Here is a 20,307-nt window from a genome sequence, read left to right as displayed (position 1 = left end):
GAGGACACCCAGACACCCGGATTCCACTTCACTGAATCATTTTGAAGGTTCTCTCCATTTAGATAATAAGTTCCTTTTAATTCCTCAGACTGAAATGGATAAACTTGCCATGTTAAACTTCATTTGCCAATTTTGGCTTATTCATCTAACCTACTCTTCTCCATTTGTAAATTTCCTACCTCTTCATTGCAACTTATGTTCCCACCTATTTTTGTCAAATTTGGCTACACTACATTCTACATCTGCATCCAAGTTATTACTATAGATTGTAAATAGTCAAGAATTGAGCCTGTAGCATTCCACTAGTTATAGCCTGCCAACCAGAAAGAGATTCTGATGAAGGGTCTAAGCCCGAAACATCAGCTTTTGTGCTCCTAAGATGCTGCCTGGCCTGCTGTGTTCATCCAGCTCCACACTTTGTTATCTCGGATTCTCCAGCATCTGCAGCTCCTATTATCTCTGATACCATTTATCTCAACTCTCTGCTTTCTGTTAAATGAGCCAATCTTCTACCCAAGTTAATATATTACCCCTACCCGCATGTGGTTTTGGCTTGTGCATTAATCTTTTGTACAACACCTTGTCAAACACTTCTGGATGTCGAGAAACACTACATCTACATCTACAGGACCCCCCATTATCTACTTTGCTTGTTATGCCTTTGTTGAAGTACTCTAGCAAATTATTCAAACACAATTTACCCTTCACAAAACCCTACAGACTGATGGATCTACTCCCTTTGCAATTTTCAAACCCAGATAACATTCTTGTAAATCTCCTTTGTACTCTCTGCAGATCTCCTCTGCTTGCATTATTCTTATTTTAGCTAATATATAACACTCCATAACTTGAATGTCTACATTATCCCTCTCCATTATGAGGACAAAGTACTCATTTCGAGATATTATTCAGCATCGCAGATATTAAGTTTTAGTGTCACATGTACTCAAGTGCAGGAATACAGTGAAAAAGTTCTCGCTTATGGCACTATCTTAGGTACAAAGTACCTAAGAACTTATAATAGATGCAAAAACAAGAGAAATAAAGAAGAAAAAAGTTACAATACCTTACACAGTGTAAGTTAGAAAATAAGACATAAAATTGAAAGGATAAACATAACAGTCAGATACACAGATTACAGATAAGCATTACATTGCAGTAGATCAACACAGGGGCTTCCACACGTGGTCTGACAGGCATTGCAAGTCGCTGACCTCTTGCACTGCTCCCCAGTACAACTGCCGCCCCAGTCCAATCCAGATTCCATCCTTTACATCCACAGGCATGTTGTCTTGTATAACTCTGATAGGTCAAATCTTTTCCTTAGTCATCCTCATGCACTTGATGCACTGATGTTTCACAAACACGCAGTCCGTGATGACATGGTCAATCACAACATCTCTGATCTCACCACCCCACCTGCATTCGCTGACCATGGGTACTTCCAACAGTTGGTCTCACTGCTCATCCACAGTCCCTCGCCATGAAAAGTGAGAAAAAAAAGTAGAGCAAAATGCACGCTCTTAATAGGCTTTGCTAGCTGATTGCATTGTGTTTCAGTTTGGTGCAGATGAACTATCATTGCAGGGAAAGTAAGTTTTGCGGTGGCAATGCAAACAAATGAATGAGAAATATACCATGAACAGATATGCAAAGCCAGTATATCACAGGAGGCCATTCAGCCCATTACATCCACCTCTGCAACAGCAGCTCAGCTAGTCCCACTCCTCTGCCTGTTCTTTGTAGACCTCTAGATTATTTTTCAGTTGCTTATCAAACAAGACTGTTCAGGACAACGAAACATTGCAGGGAATACTGCCATGGCCCCTATCCAATATCTGAGCAACACAAGCCAAGAAACAAATCATGATCGCAAACGAGACCTCCCATGCCTCCACATTTGAAAGCAGCAGGAAGATTCTGGATGTTCCAGAAACATACCTGCAGAGTGACCAGCAGCAGAGCAACACCTTGAACTAAAGATTAAGCAATAATGATGAGTGATGAGCCTGGGCCATCTAAAAGGAAATCAAAACTACACAACTTCCACCCAGAGTGAAAAATTAGTTTCTCTTCACAACTGTAAAGTTAACAGCATTTGCCATATATGTCACCAAAAGTTGACTGATAAGTTGAAAGGGAATTTGGGCTGACACCACGCAATGAAGCACAGTGAATTCAGACAGACTTCTCCATTGAATAGCATGCTAATCACCAATGCAACCATTATTTCTAGGACCACTCCCTTAAACACTCAGAAGTGTCGATTTTTGGGCCCTAGCGATTTGTCTGCCTATAATCCCATGAATTTCCTCAACACCACTTCCCTACTAACACTGATTTCCTACAATTCTTTGCTCTCTCACTACACTCTGTCCCCCAACATTTTCTGGACTTTGTGTCCTCCTTTGAGAAAACAGAACTGAAATTCTTTCTCATTATAACTCCCCCTGTTTCTGACAGTGAGGGATCTACATTTGTATTCACTAATCTTCTTTTCTTCACATACCTATACAAGATTTTACAATCAGTTTGTATGCTCCCCACAAGTTTACACTAATACTCTATATTTCCCCTTTGGCCAATCCCTTTGTCCTCCTTTGCCGAAATCTAAACTGCTCACAATCCTCAGATGTGCTGCTCTTTAACCAATTTGTAAAGAGTTTCTTTGGATTTAATATTGTACCCGATTTCTCTTGTAAACAGGGACACTTTTCCTGTTTTATTTTAATGACAGATAATGACAGAAATGAACAATTGTAGTCCCTCCATACCCTATTTAAATGCTTGCCATTGCCTATCTACTGATATCCCTTTAAGTAAAGCTCCAAAATTTATCATAGCCAACTCATATCTCATACCATTGTAGTTTTCTCTATTTCAATTCAAGACCTTAGTCTCAGTTTCAACAATGTCACATATTATGGTCACTCTTCACCAAGGGGCTTCAAACAGCTAGACTGCGCATTACTCAAACTCCAGTCTAGGATTGCATGTCCTCTAGTTGATTCCTCAATGTATTGATCCAGGAAACCATCTCTTACACTGTCCTGGAATTTCTCCTCTGCGGCATTGTTACTGAATTGAACTGCCCAATCTATATGCAGATTAAAATAGCCTATAATTACAGCTGTAGTTTGATTGTTAGTGTCTTGCCCTACATTGCCATTATAGTTTGGGAGTCTAAATTCAACTCCACTATTGATTTATGCCCCAATGTTTCTAAGATCTCCCCATATGGATTCCACATTAATGGAGCAAAAGTCCATCCTCACTACAATGTAATGTCGTCTTTAACCGGCAACACCACCACAGCTCCTTTCTCTCCTTCACTGTCTTTCCTAAAAACCGAATACCCCTAGACATTCAGTTCCCATTTCTGATTATCCTGCACCTACATCTCATTATTCCAAACTATGTTGTATCTGTTCATATCCAATTTATTGTGAATGCTCCAAGCATTTAACACAAGGCTCGTTGTGTTCAGATTATTTTGAATGGTGGCTTGAATTCTCTGCCAATCACTTTTCTGAGTTGCCCTTTCTTCCCACTTTCTCTCCTTGTATAGAAGCCCATCCCCCCTCCATTTTAGCTTAAACCACACACCCAACCCCACAAGCAAATGCTCCCCCAAGGGCATCAGTTCAAGCTGATCATGGTTGACCCTCTATCTGAATGCCATATTCCTGCTTCCTCAACGTATCCCTTGATGCATTTAAAACAAAACTTTATCTGCCTCTTTCTTGAATATATTCAGCGGCATTGCCTCCTTTGATTGTGATGGAGAATTCCACAATTTTACCATCCTTTGAGTGAAGAAGTGTTTCTTCATCTCAGTCCTAAATGGCTTTCACTGTATCCTGATTCTGTGACCCTTAGTCTCCCCACCTGGGGAAACATTCTCCCTAGACTAGACTAGTCTGTCTAGTTAGAAGTTGATACATTTTAATCAGATTTCCATTCTCATCCTTCTGAACTCTCGTGAATACGGGCCTGGTTGAATCAATGTCTCTTCACATACAGTCCTGCCATCGCTGGTAGCTGCTCCGTGAATCTACACAACATTCTCTCTATGGCAAGAATGTCCTTTCTTAGGCAGGGAGATCAAAACTGTACGCAATAGAACAGGTATAAGTTTCACCAAGGCCCAGTATAACTGCAGCAAGACACTTCCTGCTTCTGAACTCAAATCAAATCCAATTGCAATGAAGGCCAACATACCATCTAAATTCCTAATCATTTGCTGTACCTGCCTGCTCATTTTCATTGAATGGTGTACATGGATACCCAGCTCCCTCTGTGCATCCACATTTCCTAACGAACCCGCTTTTAAATAGTACTCTGCCTTTCTGTTTTTCACACTGAAGTCTAGGACTTCACATTTAGCCACATTCTACTGCATCTGCCGTAGGTTTGCCTACTCACTTAACTTGTCTAAATCACCTTGAAGCCTCCTTGCCTCCTCCTCATAACTTGTAATCCCACCAAGATTTGTGTAGTCAGCAAACTTGGAAATGTTCCATTTAATTCCCTCACTCAAGCCATTTATACTAAATAAATGAAACGCCCAGTGAACTGTCAGAAAATGTATGGTAGCCGGGCTTGCGGTTCCTTGCAGGCATAACATCAAAACTGAATGAGTTTAACTGTGAACAGCAGAGAAATGACAGAGACTTAGAACATATGATCAGTGCTCTGAAAGCATTCAAACTGAAACTGAATCTATGTTCCTCGCTTTTAAAATATAAAACACTGCAACACTGTCCAAGTCTGGAGAAATATTAGAAAACAAAACAAAGAACTACCAAGCACACAATTCTCTTATTTCTGCGCTCACTGGCATGAGGAACATAGAACATAGAACATAACAGCGCAGTACAGGCCCTTTGGCCCTCGATGCTGCGCCGACCTGTGAAACCAATCTGAAACCCATCTAACCTACACTATTCCATTATCATCCATATGTTTATCCAACGACCACCGAAGTCACAAAAATCAGGTTACAGTCCAACAGGTTTATCTGGACTGTGGAAATAAAGGTAATTATGAGAGGTTCTGTTAGAGGTTCTGTTTTATGATCCCCTTCCTAACTCCCCAATATCTGTTTTCAAGTAAGAAATTAGACAAGTCCTAAGTCATTGGTATCAATGTGGACCAATATGGGAGGATTTTCACTCTCCCCCAGAGGACGTTCCTGTCACCTTCTGTGACATCCATTCACAGGGAGGCAACATTCCATGCGGGGAAAAGTCTAAGACCATAGGGACAACTGCCTATTCCCTCCCCCAACCCCTTCTCCCTCTTATCCCATGTAGCAGAGCTACCCATTTTGCCACAAACTTGACTCTGACTTCCCTCCTCTAAGGAACCAACGCTCTCAACAATATCCAAAACAGAAAGCCGATTAGCAACCATGACTCCAGAGGACTTCTCAGTCTTGAATTGCTTGGCAGTCACCTTTTGTCGCTCTTACTTCTCACTCCAATCCTCAGTGCGACCATATCTCTTTATGTTATACCTACAAAGCTCGAGGCCTTGCAGTAGTTGCAGTGCCTCCAGCTGCCAATCAAGTTCCAAGTTTAAAAACCGTAAGAGCTACGGATGCTATAAATCAGGAACAAAAACAGAAATTGCTGGCAAAGTTCAGCAGGTGTGGCAACATCCGTGAAGAAAACAAAATCAGAGTTAACATTTCGGGTCTGGTGACCCTTCCTCAGAGCCTGGCCAGTTCCCAGCTTGTTCTGGAGTTCAAGGTTCTCCTGGTGATGAGACATTCTGCACAATGTTTTCTATTCATTCACAGGATGTGGTATCACTGGCTTGACAAACATTTATTGCCCATCCCAGAGGGCAGTCAAGAGTCAACCGTTTTGCTGTGGGTGTCACATGTAGGTCAGTGCAAGTAAGGATGACAGCTTTCTTCACTCAAGGACCTTAGTGAACCAGCTGGGCTTTTCTGACAATGTCATCTTTAGACTCTTAATTCCATATTTATTTTTAATTGAAATCAAATTCCACCATCTGCCACGGCAGGATTCTGACCTGGGTCCCTGGGTGTGATCATCTCGGCCACCTACAGAATTGTCATGCGTGGAAGGAAGTCACTTGGATACATGTGGACACATATGTGGCATCCACAACCTTCCCTCATGTTATATTCCACACAATCGAGCTATGCTGCCATGTCGTTATTTTACATTACCTTAGTTGATCTTGACTTAAGATGAAGCAACACCGTTAACTCTACTTTCTTCCCACACACGCTGCCAGACCTGCTGTGTTTCTCCAGGGCTTTCTGTTTATGTTGCAGATCTCCAGTACACACACTTCTTTGTTTTATGTTATTGAGTCAAGTTTACTTCCTTATTGCTTCTGTTACGTACTGAACACTAAATAGCTACTAATTTTAAAATAACATTTCTAATTTTCAGTTTTTTCTTTTGTTCAACCTCAGCCAGCTTCCCAAATGCAAGTCCAGGCCCTGAGCCTCACCCTCCTTTTTATCTGCACCTGAAAAGAAATGTTTTCTATGCATCCGATTCTCTCCACTCCATTTAGCCACAACTGACTTGTACTTGGTAATAATTTTTAATCACATAACACTCAAACGAGAACCAATCTGCTGCTCAACTGCTGCTTCTATACTTTCATCTTTTGCCATCACTGACCCCATGCTGTGTGATTACTTGTACACTGAAAGGTAATTGACCTGAAACATCAACTCTATTTCTCTCTCTACATTTGCTACTTGGCTGGCTGAGTGTTGTCCAACGTGTTCAGTTCTTTATTTTAAACGTAAAGGGGACTGTACTGAGAAAAATATGATCTAATGCACTGCTTTATTTTAAATGGGTGACTCGCCTACCTTGTACGGGGCACATCGATATTTGAAGAAACAACTTTTCTTTTCTGATCTGAAACAACAACAGTGCGCATGTGATCCTTCTCGTGATCCTGAATCCAGCTGATCTTTTTAGTTTCCAGTATTTTCATAGCTTCAATCTTCCTCACTAGGGGTAGCTGCTGTTCCAACACCTTCTGGTGGTTCTCTGTATGGCTTTGATCTTGCAATGACACAGCTGACGATGTGTCTCGACCATTGCAATTCAGCTGCAGGAACAATGCACAACATCCAGTTTATTTAAAGGCTTAAATGCATGTTCACCCCCCAACAAAACCTCTAAGGATACCATACAGGATATACCATACAGGTTTGGTTTTATAAGTTCTACGACTATTTTATCTTGTCTAATATTGGTGAACAATAGCAGTGAATTTTAATTCCAAACTTCTTCCTGCCATTTGTTGTGAATATAGGCATACTGAATATATTAATAAAAATAACAAAAGACCCATCTTCCTGCAGCCCATTTGCAATGCATTCTATCGTGGATCAAATCCTTTGATACAACTGAAATAAAAGCATAATAATTACCCTATCATTGTTGAATTTTCTACAACTATCATCATAACTTTACTACACAATCCTGAACAGCTGTCCTCAATAGGCAATATTCCTCACAGGCAGAATTAGGGTATTCAAATGTTCCTTGGAATATTCATTAATTTTAATAGTTAAGATAATAAATGCAAATTGTCCAAATATTTATTCTTTCCTATCTTCACTGAAAAGGATTAAGACAGATCAGGAACATTCTGAAAAGGCTATCTTCATAAAACGTTCATTGACAATGAACTCTGCAGCAACTCAAATTTTTTACCGCGCATGTATCCTGCTACAATAGATTTGCATGTGCACGCTCACCTTCTTTCAATTGCTTTTTCAGTGTCAAACTTCTCTGTTATTAATTAATTATAAGCAAATTTATTCAAGAGAAGATTCTTACTATGGATTATGGGAAGGAATTTGCATACATATCAATCTTTAAAAAAAAAATCGACTCATTAAGATGAAATATCCAGTAAAACCACCTCCATCAGCAAACACCATGTGAAGTAGAAGCTAAAAAACTATAGATTATCAAATCAGTTAGCCCAGTAAATAACAGCGAAGTGACCTCAACCAAACAGAAACAAAAAGCAAAGAACTGTAATATTAAACATTCACCTTAATAGTTTGTCCAATGTTATAATTTGATCTCTCAGCAGTCCATGAAGCACCTATTTTCCATGAGATACATATAAATAAATCTGGAATACCACTAAGACAATAACAGTTCCTGCAATTTGCCAGCATGCAGTGCAGATCCACACATTCATACTAACAGTTTAGACCAGGTAGTTTAGAGAAGTGAATTTACAGATCCTTATGAAAGATTGGTATGAACAGTTTTAGCCCATTGATATACTTCTTCCTTTTCTTAGGTTTATAATTAGAACCTTTACAAATCATTGGCTGGCCAGCATTTAATGTCCATCTGTAGTTTCCCTTGAGAGGGTGGTGCTGAGCTACCTTCTTGAACTGCTCCCATCCCTGTGTTGTGGATAAGCCACAATATGTTAGAGAGGGAATTCCAGAATGTTGGCCCAGCAACAGTGAAGGAATGACAATATCTTTCCAAGTCAGCATGGTGAGTAGCTTGGAGGAAACTTGCAGGTGGTGGTATTCCCATGTATCTGTTGCCCTTGTCCTTCTAGATGGATATGGTCGTGGGTTTGGAAGGTATTGTTCTCATATGCACTTTAGTAGCACAGCTTAATTTCCCATTTCTTGTGCTTTTGGGAGGAAGGGAAAAAAAGGTTAAGGGTTGCCAGATAAGCTGGCTGCAACACAGGATGTCTGTGTACATCCACAATACACTTACAGCCATATCTAAAGTAGAAGATTCAGGCAGCCTAAGTTTTAGAGAATCAACAAGGGGCGTAACTGACTAACTTGCAGCTAACTTATTCTACAGAGTGGGGGAAGCCTGCAAGAATGCACTTCTGCGAATAATGGGAAAATATTGACGGGGAGTGTGGTCAATGCTCAGAGTGCTGAAAGAATGTACTTCCTTCTCAGATGGTTAAAGTGAGTGAATGTATCCACACATTACATTTTAAAACCACACTGATCAATCTATCACAGTCCCATCACTTATCCAACACTCAGAACTCATCCCATACACACTGTATCTCACCAAAGCATGCCAGCCGCACATGCAACTCTGCACACTGTGCAAAACTACAGCTGGTCAGACAGATCACCTAATCAGACTGAGAAGACAATCACTGACATTCCACATCTCTGTTCCTCTATAACTAGAGGAAAATCATTGGACCAGCTCGCTCACATCCCCGCAAGCTGTAGACTTAAAGTATCACAGAGCTGAGGTCATTCAACTTGATAGTTGTTGCAAGTTTGTAATTCACATGTCTTAGAATATCCGTTCAGTTTTGGGAATCAAAATTTTCACTGTAGATAATTAAGGGAATCAAATTGAGAATCAGATAAGCAACAATGGAGCAAATGTGATTCAAACAAGCTTGGAACTACTTAAATCTAAAATCTACTAACCTATGTATACCTTAGAGGTCATGGGTGAGAAATAAACTTTAATCTTCTACCAAGGTTGTCAGATACCAAAGCATAAAAGAATGAGAAGGTTTATGCTTATTTCATTAAAATATTTAATGTAGCCAAAATCAGATTGTAAACAAGGTAGTTCCTTAGCAGGGCCGGCAACTCTGGAAGAGGGAATCGTAAAAAATTTTAAGCCACATAAATTATTCATATCTGTCATAAAATCAAATGGTGACACTAAGATAAAATAATTTGTTTTCATTCCAATCCAAGAGCATTCATTTCCACAACAGCATTCAAGTGCATTCATGGAGATGACAGGTGGTGTTGAAGGTACATTTGTTTAACTCAGTTGCTGACAGAAACAGGCAGGTTGATTTGGGGAACAGAACTGTGTAGTTTCAGATACTCTGTGAGGCAGCCTGTAAAGCACTGGACTCAGATAGTCACAGGAGAAGGGTAGGACCAGCAGATGTCCTTAATGACAAGTATAACACATTACAGTGCAAACGAAAGCAAATAAAAGTTTTTAATTTAGTTGTCAAATTTAAATCATCTTCTCAATGCTGACTTTAAAAAGGCAATGTGCCGTGCATGCTCAAATTTGAAATGAAAATCATTGTTCAGAAGAAAATCACATTCAACTCAAAGTATTAACCGTCTTTCCCTCACCACAGACGCTGCCAGAACTGCTGAGTACTTCAGCATTCTCATTTTTATCCATAGTAGCCTGGCATTAAAGACACACTGCTGAAATTCTTCAAAAATCCTACAAAACGAATAGGACAGCACATTTATGTTTAACAACGTAATCAGATGTTAGAAAGTTGGTGAGCTGTTTGCAAGTCAACAACAGAAGCACTGTAGAGAATGTACTTTCTAAATGCACAGTATGCTTGCAATTATACAAGTTACAGCACCAATCTTTTAGTCAACTATTAAACTCTGAATGATTCCAAGCATTTTTTTTAAATGAATTAACTCTTCTTTCTGCAAAACACCTTGCCCAACTGAGAATACAGCCTGAAGATTTACTACTGAGTTTGCAGCCGTGTTGTTCTACACTCTACACACCCTACAAATTTTGTGCCAGAGGAACCTGGGCCAAATCTTTCTTCACTTTACCCTCCCTTCTCTAGCAGACCTTTTGAGCTGTTTGAGCACGGAACTATGCGATGTCATGTAGAATCATAAGACCAAATACCCCAGAATACCAAGAAATGTCACAAGATATTCTCAGTCGTTACACCATATCAAAACACAATTATTAATTTTCACAGCTGCTTTTCAATATAAATTGTGCTCACTATGCTGATATTCAAGACATTCCAGTTCTAAAGACAAACACATGAGAGAAAAGATGAGAACAACATATACTTGTGGTTGCTCAATTATTTCGTAAAATCAATCACAGAATGTCAGCATTGCTGGCAAACGGTTCATTCTTGAGAAGGTGGTAGTTGGTAGTTCTTGGCATGCAATCTATTGATTTAGAGTCAGAGTTATACAGCATGGAAACAGACCCTTCAGTCCAATTCGTCCATGCCAACCAAGTTTCCCAAACTAAACTAGTCCCATTTGCATGCATTTGGCCCATTTCCCTCTAAACCTTGTATCAGTGATAATGGGAACTGCAGATGCTGGAGAATCCAAGATAATGAAATGTGAGGCTGGATGAACACAGCAGGCCCAGTAGCATCTCAGGAGCACAAAAGCTGACGTTTCGGGCCTAGCTCTCTGATGAAGGGTCTAGGCCCAAAACGTCAGCTTTTGTGCTCCTGAGATGCTGCTGGGCCTGCTGTGTTCATCCAGCCTCACATTTCATTATCTCCCTCTAAACCTTGCCTACTCATACACCTATCCAAATGTCATTTGAATGTTGTAACTGTGCCTGCATCTACCACCTCCGCTGGCAGTTCATTCCACATAGGACCCACCCACTTTGTGAAAAGGATGTCCTTCAGGTCCCTTTTAAATCTTTCCCCTCTCATCTTAAAAATATGCTGTCTATTTTTGAACTCCCCCACCCTAGGGAAAAGACCTTTGCTATTCACCTTAGCTATGCCCCTTATGTTTTTCTAAACCTATGTAAGGTCACCCCTCATCCTCCTATCTTCCATTCTAGCCTTTTCCAGTCTATCCTTACAATTCAAACCCTTCAGTCTTGGTACCATCTTCGTACATCTTTTCTGAACCTCTTCCAATTTATCAATATCTTTCCTACAGCAGGGTAACCAGAACTGTACACAGTGCTGCAAAAATGACCTCACCAATGTCCTGTACAATCTCAACATGATGTGCAAACGGCTAAGCTCAATGGTCTCAGCAATGAGGCAAGCATGCTAAATGCCTTCTTAACCACCCTGTCTTCCTGAGATGCAACCTTCAAAGAAGTATGTTATTTACATACAAGCTCTTAGAGGTATGGAGTAAGTTCCAGGATTTGAACCTGTAATTACTTTTTCTTTGCTCATGGAGCCTGAGCATTGCTGACTGGGCCAGCATTCATTGCTCACCCCTGATTGCCCTTCAGAGCTGCCTGTCTCATCAATAAGATGCTGAGTGGGACAGCCGAATGTAGATCAATGGACAAGGTGTCTATATTCTGAACAACAGACAGCAAGGTCTTCCCAGTGATGAAAGAACAGCAACATGGTTTCAAATTAGGATGGTATGCAACTTGGACGTGGTTGTGTTTTCGGATCATGGCTTTCCTTATTCTTTTAAGCAAGTGAGGTTTTTTTTTAATCCAGAAGATATGGGAGCATAATGAGGCTGCTCAGTCCATCATGTCTGAACTGTCACTCGATCATGGTTGATAAGTTTCTCAACCCCATTCCCCTGCCCTCTCCCTGAAACAATCAAGAACTCATCTTTGTCTTAAATACACTCAAAAGACTTGGCCTCCACAGCCTTCTGCAGAGTGCATTCCACAGACTAACCACCCCCTGACTGAAGAAATGTGGTTTGAGGAGGTGTTGTAACAAAAGGAATGGTGAGTTGCTATGGTATCATTTGTGGCTGGTACACACTGCTGCCGTGGTGCACAGTATCATTTCTGATTAGGATTTGTTATGAGTTTCAGTCTCCTTCTCCAGAAGATGGACAGCATTCCATCATACATCCGAATCTTCCCCTGCAGATAATGGACAGGCTTCAGGGATTCAGAATGCAAGTTACTTGATGCAAAATATTCACCCTCTAACGTGTTCCTGTAACCTACATGTATGTATATGGGCAGACACTATTGTCTACCACCAATGATTGATGTGGGAAAACTGTAGAACTTTCATCTGATCTCTTTGTTGTAGGGTAGCTTAGCTGTACCAACAGCATGTAAAATTCCACATTTAGCATTATAGATTCATCAGGTTGGCACCTCATTTTCACATCCACCTGGTGCTGTGCCCGTCCTGCTCCTCATCGAACAAAGGTTGCTTGATTGGTTTGATGGGAATGATAAGAGTCAGTGACATGTCAGGCCATGACATTATAAATGGCATGAATTACAATTTTGCCTGTCCTTACTGCATATGAATGCCTAGTTGTTCATCTATTACGAATCCATCACATTTAGTAAAATGGTAATGTCAGAGAACATGTCTACAGTGGCAAGACAGGACTTCAACTCCACAAAGTGTTTTGATCACTGCTACCAGCACTGTCATTAACAGATATACGTGCAACTGGTGTACTGGTTAGGACCAGGTCAAGCCGATTTTCCCTTATGTTGCAACCCACAGCAGACCCAATCTGATAATAATCCTATGGCATACTACTTTTATATTGAAAAACTCAGCCAGCACTGTCAGCATTGGGGCTACAAGCAGTCATGGTATTGGACACTGACATCTCCCACTTTGCTACCTAGCCACCCTCAGTGCTTTCAAAAGTGGTAATCAAAATAGAGGAGAATCAAACAATTCATCAGATGGAGGCTGAGGTGGTCATCAGCAGGAAGTTTCCTTTTCTTGTTTGACCCGGGACTTCATGAAGTCTGGACTCACCTCCCCTTGATCTACTACGTCACTGCCTCTAGGGGTTTAATATGCTGGATATACCCAGGAATAAGTAATGAAGACATCTGGGACAGTGGTCAAAAACTGTGATTTCCAGTATGTTAAGCTGTACTGACCATCAGCTTTCATAATTTTGGCACAAGTTCCCAAATATACGTGAGCGCTGCAGTGGCAGTTAATAATTACAGAGTGTAACTTTGATGCCTTTGGTTAATCCTTCGTTAACATTCTAGTTCCAGACTACTAAAACCAAAGTGCACACAATATTCTTAAATACTCTAAATTAATGAGTAATGAATTATAATTAAAATAGTGGTGTCAAGCATTATTGGAAAGGAAACAGAAGAGGTAGATTAGCTATGGATCTCAAAAGTCTTCTATGTTAACACATCGGCCAAGAGTAATTTTCATAAGACCTCTATCTTTGTCCCAAATGCATCGTTGTATGCCAACGCAGCTGGAAATACTGTCAACTGCATTAACATTGATCAAAACTGGCAGTCTATACAATTGCACAATTCCATAGGTGCTATTTTTATTATGTTTTGGGAAAATTTCCCTTCTGTGATTAAGCAAATATATTCCTTGATTGCAATAGTAAACATTTTAACCACCAGAGCTCCACAGAGTACGAACTGACAACTGAGAGAGGCGGAGTCCAGTGACACTGTGCCTTGTGCGCGCCCTGCCCGAAAAGACCAGAAATGCTGAATGTTGCATTTTCAATTACTTACTATTACTTGGCCCTGCCTTCCTCATTCTTATGGGTTGGGGGCATACTGGGAGGAGCTAGAACGCAACCCCACCTGAGGGTGCTTGTGTTTCATTCATCCCCAAGGCTTCATTGATGTCAGCATTTAATTACCGCACAGCAAACTGGCACACACTGCAGCTGCCCTACGATAAAACCCAGGTTGTTAACAGCGAGGGATCTCCGATCGCAGCATTTTTGGCGCGAATTTTTCTGAGATTTCCGATGGGTATTTATTGATCTTCCTGTTTGCTGTTGTGTGCGTGGAGCTGGGCTACTTGCACACAGTCTGAAGCCTTCACTGCACATCAGAAAGGGAAGGAGAGCCCTGACAGACCCCAGACACTGGTCTCTGCACTTTTACATCTGATTGCTTTCACGCTTTGAGTCTTAACCGGGAGAAAATAATCACCGCCGTGCACGAAATTCCAAGCCTTAACATTTCACCAAAGGCTGGCGGGGGGGGAGTGGGGGGAAGGTGGGTCACTGAATTAGATCCGTTGTCACATAGATCCAAGTGTCCAGGGGAGAGCCTTGCGCCTGCCAAACGCCCGGGGAGGAATGAATGAATTGACTCAATCTGGTTGGGCTGCATCTTAGTGGATGGGAATGGGGGTCGTTAAGTGTCGCTTTAAGTGATTCTCTGGCCGCTGTCGTGCATGATGTGGCAGCGTAAGCGTGCAGAGGCTAGCGAGCGTACACACACAGACACACACACACACACAGTTCACGTCCAGTGACATACGCACCTTTTCCCTGTATTTCAGCTGCACTTTGCTGCCGTAGTTATGGAAGCCGGGTCCCACCACCACTATCTCCTCCTCCGGGTATTCCCTCAGGCTGCCATCCTCCAGCATCACCGTGTAGAAGTTGCACCGCCCCCCGGACTCGCTGCTTTGGCATTTCAGCGCCTGGATCACCCCGGGAACGAGCTGCCCATCCCCGGCCGGACTCGGAGCACAGACCCGGCTGCCCAAAATCGACCTCTTTGCAGAACGGCGAGCTTGCATCGCGAGCTTCTTCGCTCCCCTTTATATATACGGCTCGTTTCTATTTTAGGTCATCTAATGCAATTGCAAAATAACGAAATAAATTGATATATATTTTTAAAAAATAACCAAGCCCTCACCGCCCGGCGTTCAGAGCAAGAGTTGTTTGTTTTCGTCGCCTTCGCAAAGCTGGCGTTGCAACTCGTAAAATTAGGAGTGGATTTCTGCGAAGACATCGGAATGACTGCCCTGTTCACGACTTTCGAAGACGCTTGTGAGATAAATGAGTGAGAGTAATCCCCAATAAACATCAAAAACCCAATGTAATAATGTGTGTAAACAATGAGGAAATTATTTGGTTTCTCGAATTCAAACACTTTTTTTCCCACCAAGTGAACTGACATGACAGTAGATTTCTTTTTATCCCGTTCTCATATTATTTAATGACCAGTTGAACGTTCAACAGGTTAAAGTAAATACTCACTACCGTGCAATAAGATATGTAAAACGGGGTTCACTTTGGAGATGATTGAACAGGATGCATCCGCGTTTGAGCTAGGGTTTTTTTTTAATTTGTTGTGAACTCCTCAGACATTTTCAAAAATGTCTTGCCTTCTCTGACTGAGGCTGGTCGTCCGATCCGTACTCAAGGTTCAGTGTTTCCATGCTTTCGCTGAGATTTCCTCTGTATACCGGCGGAATGAGCGCTCTCCGCCCCCTCTGTGTAAACATGTGCAGCTCCAGGTGGTGTCCCAACCCATTGGCTGCAGTAGGGCACTCCTCCAGCACTAACTCAATGCACAGAGCTGTCAAAACCACACATAGACCTCCTCCAGCACGCTAAGCTAATGCAGGGGATACTGTTGGGCATTTGCAGCCTGGGATCTCAGCCTGGTGTATTCGGTCTGGACACCCGGCGTTGGGGTTTGGTTAAAGGAGAAACGACTCCCGCAGTTGATCATCTGACAATGACCACTTATGACAAGCACGTCAGTGTGTCTGCTGAAAATTGATTGGGCCTTGACCCTCCCATATTTGGCATATGTTGAGAAACTCATTGTTCTGGCCCAAACAAGACAAAATACTCTTTAAGTGAACTGCCAGAAAGTTCTTGTTGCCGTGTATGACCATGTTTCAGCAAAAAATGGGGGAATAAAATACTTATTGGGATATTGTCCAACAAGTTGTGATCAGAGATAATGGGAACTGCAGATGCTGGAGAACCCAACATAAAGTGTGAAGCTGGATGAACACAGCAGGCCAAGCAGCATCTTAGGAGCACAAAAGTTGACATTTCGGGCCTAGACCCTTCATCAGAGAGGGGGGAATGGGGAGAGGGTTCTGAAATAAATAGGGAGAGAGGGGGAGGCGGACCAAAGATGGAGAGAAAAGAAGATAGGTGGAGAGGAGTGTGTAGGTGGGGAGGTAGGGAGGAGATAGGTCAGTCCGGGGAGGATGGACAGGTCAAGGGGGCAGGATGAGGTTAGTAGGTAGGAAATGGAAGTGCAGCTTGAGGTGGGAGGAGGGGATGGGTGAAAGGAAGAACAGGTTAGGGAGGTGGGGACGAGCTGGGCTGGTTTTGGGATATAGGAGGGGGAGGGGACAAACTGGGCTGGTTTTGGAATGCAGTGGGCACCTCCCAACTGCACCTCCCAGTCGCAAACCATTTTAACTCCCCCTCCCATTCATTAGACGACATGTCCATCCTGGGCCTCCTGCTGTGCCACAATGATGCCACCCAAAGGTTGCAGGAACAGCAACTCATATTCCGCTTGGGAACCCTGCAGCCCAATGGGATCAAAGTGGACTTCACAAGCTTCAAAATCTCCCCTTCCCCTACTGCATCCGAAAACCAGCCCAGCTGTCTCCGCCTCCCTAACCTGTTCACCCCCTCCTCCCACCTCAAGCCGCACCTCCATTTCCTACCTACTAACCTCATCCCGCCTTGATCTGTCCATTCTCCCCAGACTGACCTAAACCTTGCGAGTTTTGAGAAGATTTGTAGCTCAGGTTGAGGTTCTGGATGTGAGTTTGCTCACTGAGTTGGAAGGTTAGTTTTCAGATGTTTCGTCACCTTTTTTTATTTGAACAAAATATACTTTATTCATAAGATGTACAAAAAATAAAACATTTATAAACCTACCCAGTGATGCAAGACGCTCCGGGTTACCCAGGGGGTACATACTCCAACTAAAGGAAAAAAAACAAAGAAGAAAAGAAACAAAGCAAAGAAAATACCCCGGCAGTCGTCACCCCGCACAGTCCCCGTTGGCCCCCTGACCAGTTGGGGAAGGCGCCCACTGGGCCCAGTTACCAGACACTGTTCAGTTTTCTATTCTGGACGAGGGGTTTCATACCATGGTCTTTCCCCACCGTGCCTTGGCGGCGGCTGCCCCAAGCTTTAGCACATCCCTCAGCACGTAGTCCTGGACCTTGGAGTGCGCCAGTCTGCAACACTCGGTCGGGGTCAGTTCTTTCAGCTGGCAGATCAGCAAATTGCGGGCAGACCAAAGAGCATCTTTCACCACATTGATGGTCCTCCAGGCGCAGTTGATGTTGGTCTCGGTGTGCGTCCCCAGAAACAGCCCATATAGCACGGAGTCCCGCATCACGGAGCTGCTCGGAACGAACCTCGACAAATACCACTACATCCCCCTCCAGACCTCCTGCGCATAGGCACTCCCTACCTCCCCACCTATACACTCCTCTCCACCTATCTTCTTTTCTCTCCATCTTCGGTCCGCCTCCCCCTCTCTCCCTATTTATTTCAGAACCCTCTCCCCATTCCCCCCTCTCTGATGAAGGGTCTAGGCCCGAAATGTCAACTTTTGTGCTCCTAAGATGCTGCTTGGCCTGCTGTGTTCATCCAGCTTCACACTTTATGTTGGGTTCTCCAGCATCTGCAGAAGGAGGTGATCAACAGTCTCGTCCCCCCCCGCAGCCACCTCGAGGGCAGCGTGCGGTGGTGCAGAGATTCCGGGCATGCATAAAGGATCTCACTGGCAGAGCACCTCTCACCGCCAGCCAAGCAATGTCCTTGTGCTTGTTTGAAAGTTCTGGTGATGAGGCATTCTGCCAAACGACTACGGCAGTCTGCGTGGGGAAACACACGACGGGTTCCACCCTCTCCTTTTCCTGAAGGGTCCCGAGGATACTACGTGCTGACCACTGGCTGACGGCCTTGTGGTCAAAGGTGTTTGCTTTCAAAAATTTCTCCACGAAGGACAGGTGGTACGGGATGGTCCAACTACTCAGAGCGTTCCGCGGCAACGAGGCCCCGCTCATCCTTCGCAACGCCGGGGACAGGTAGAACCTCAGTAAGTAGTGACACTAGGTGTTTGCATACTGAGGATCTACACACAGCTTGATGCAGCCACACACAAAGGTAGCCGTCAGGGCGAGGGTGGCGTTCGGTACACCCTTTCCCCCATTTTCCAGGTCTTTGTACATGGTGTCCCTGCGGACCCGGTCCATCCGCGACCCCCAAATGAAGTGGAAGATGACCCGGGTGATGAGCATGAGGCTATCAGCGATCTTCCTGCCCGGCACAGCACAGGTTTGGTCAGGGCGAATCACCGACTCCAGGACAGACCTGACCAGGTTGGCTATGACCTTGGCCAGGATTTTGTAGTCCACATTCAATAGTGAAATGGAACGCCAATTCTTAATTTCTTCCCTCTCCCCCTTCCTCTTGTAAATGAGGGTGATGATGCCCTTCCTCATGGACTTGCACATTTTCCCTGCCCGAAGCGCACTATCGTACACCTCCAGCAGGTCCTGGCCGACCAGGTTCCACAGAGCGGAATGCAGCTCGACCAGTAAGCCGTCGCTCCCGGGAGTCCTATTCCTCTCCAAGGACTTGAGGGCTCTGGTCAGCTTGTCCAGGGATATCGGCCGGTCCAGCCACTCCCTCGTGCCGTCGTCTAAGACCTCCGTGATGGACGAGAGGAACGACTCGGAGGCCATGCTGTCCGTGGGCTTCGTGTCGTACAGTCCGGCATAGAAGGATCTGCTGATCCTCAAAATGTCGGGCCGAGACGACGTCACCGAGCCGTCGTCCTCCTTCAGCCGGCTAAGCACAGAGCTCTCTTTGTGCACCTTCTGAAAGAAGAAACGTGAGCACGTCTCGTCCTGCTCCACGGAGCGGACCCTGGACCGGAAGATTATCCTGGGGGCTTCCACGGCAAAGAGCGTGGCTTGCTGGCCCCTCACCTCGCGGAGGTCCTCCGTGACATCGACCCCCATCAACTGCAGAAGGAGCAGGTTCTGTACCCTTTTCTGGAGTCGCGACAGCTTTCCCCACCTCTCTCTCGCCTTCCGAACACCCTTGAGGACAAAGAAACTCTTGATGTTCTCCTTCACCGTCTCCCACCAGTCGCCCGGAGACTCAAAGAGGGGTTTCACGGTTCTCCAACCGGCGTACTCCCTCTTAAGCTCCTCGACGTTCTCTGGAGGCAACAGAGTCGTGTTGAGCTTCCACGTCCACCTGCCGGCCGGCTGGTCATCCTGTAAGTGACTATCGGCCAGCAGGAGGCAGTGGTCAGAGAAGAACACTGGCTCGATGCCGGTGGACCTGACCGAGAACGCCCGTGACACAAACAGGAAGTCTATCCTTGAGCGAATAGACCTGTCTGGCCGCGACCAGGTGTACCTCCGCTGCGCTCCATCTGCAGGGGCGCTGAAGACGTCGAGCAGCTTGGTGTCCTTCACCGTGCCCATCAGGAATCTGGATGTGACATCCAGTTGACTCCCTCCACCCGCTGTCCCCACGCCGGATCTTCCATCTGCATCGATGATGCTGTTGAAGTCTCCACCTAGGATGACCGGCCTGGACGTAGCCAGCAGGGGTGGAAGCCTCTGCAGGACGGCCAACCACTCATTCCGTACCGCTGGGGCGTACACGTTGATCAGCCTCAGGGGAGCGTTCCTGTAGGTGACGTCAGCCACTCGGAGGCGCCCCCCCCGCCACCACCTCCTGAACTTAAGAGATGGTGAAGTCGCGCCCCCGCAGCAGAATAGCCAGGCCCAAGGAGCGACAGTCGTTAGCCCCCAACCAGATTGAAGGCCCACGGGTCCAGGCGCCAG

General features: G+C 44.2%; 1 protein-coding gene across 1 annotated transcript in view; it reads right to left on the bottom strand.

The window, feature by feature from the left end:
- znf704 (zinc finger protein 704) overlaps positions 1-15,397 on the bottom strand; it is a 168,070-nt gene extending 152,673 nt beyond the window's left edge. The window contains exons 1-2 of the mRNA XM_048528453.2: positions 14,983-15,397; positions 6,866-7,110 (exon numbers count right to left, since the gene is read on the bottom strand). Of these exons, the coding sequence (XP_048384410.1) occupies positions 6,866-7,110; positions 14,983-15,243 (506 nt within the window). The 5' untranslated portion in view covers positions 15,244-15,397. The remainder of the gene's footprint in view (positions 1-6,865; positions 7,111-14,982) is intronic.
- Between the last annotated feature and the right edge of the window lie 4,910 nt (positions 15,398-20,307).

This window comes from Stegostoma tigrinum, chromosome 5 (genome assembly GCF_030684315.1).
Source record: "Stegostoma tigrinum isolate sSteTig4 chromosome 5, sSteTig4.hap1, whole genome shotgun sequence".
NCBI lineage: Eukaryota > Metazoa > Chordata > Chondrichthyes > Orectolobiformes > Stegostomatidae > Stegostoma > Stegostoma tigrinum.
This window is presented reverse-complemented; position numbering and strand designations above follow the sequence as displayed.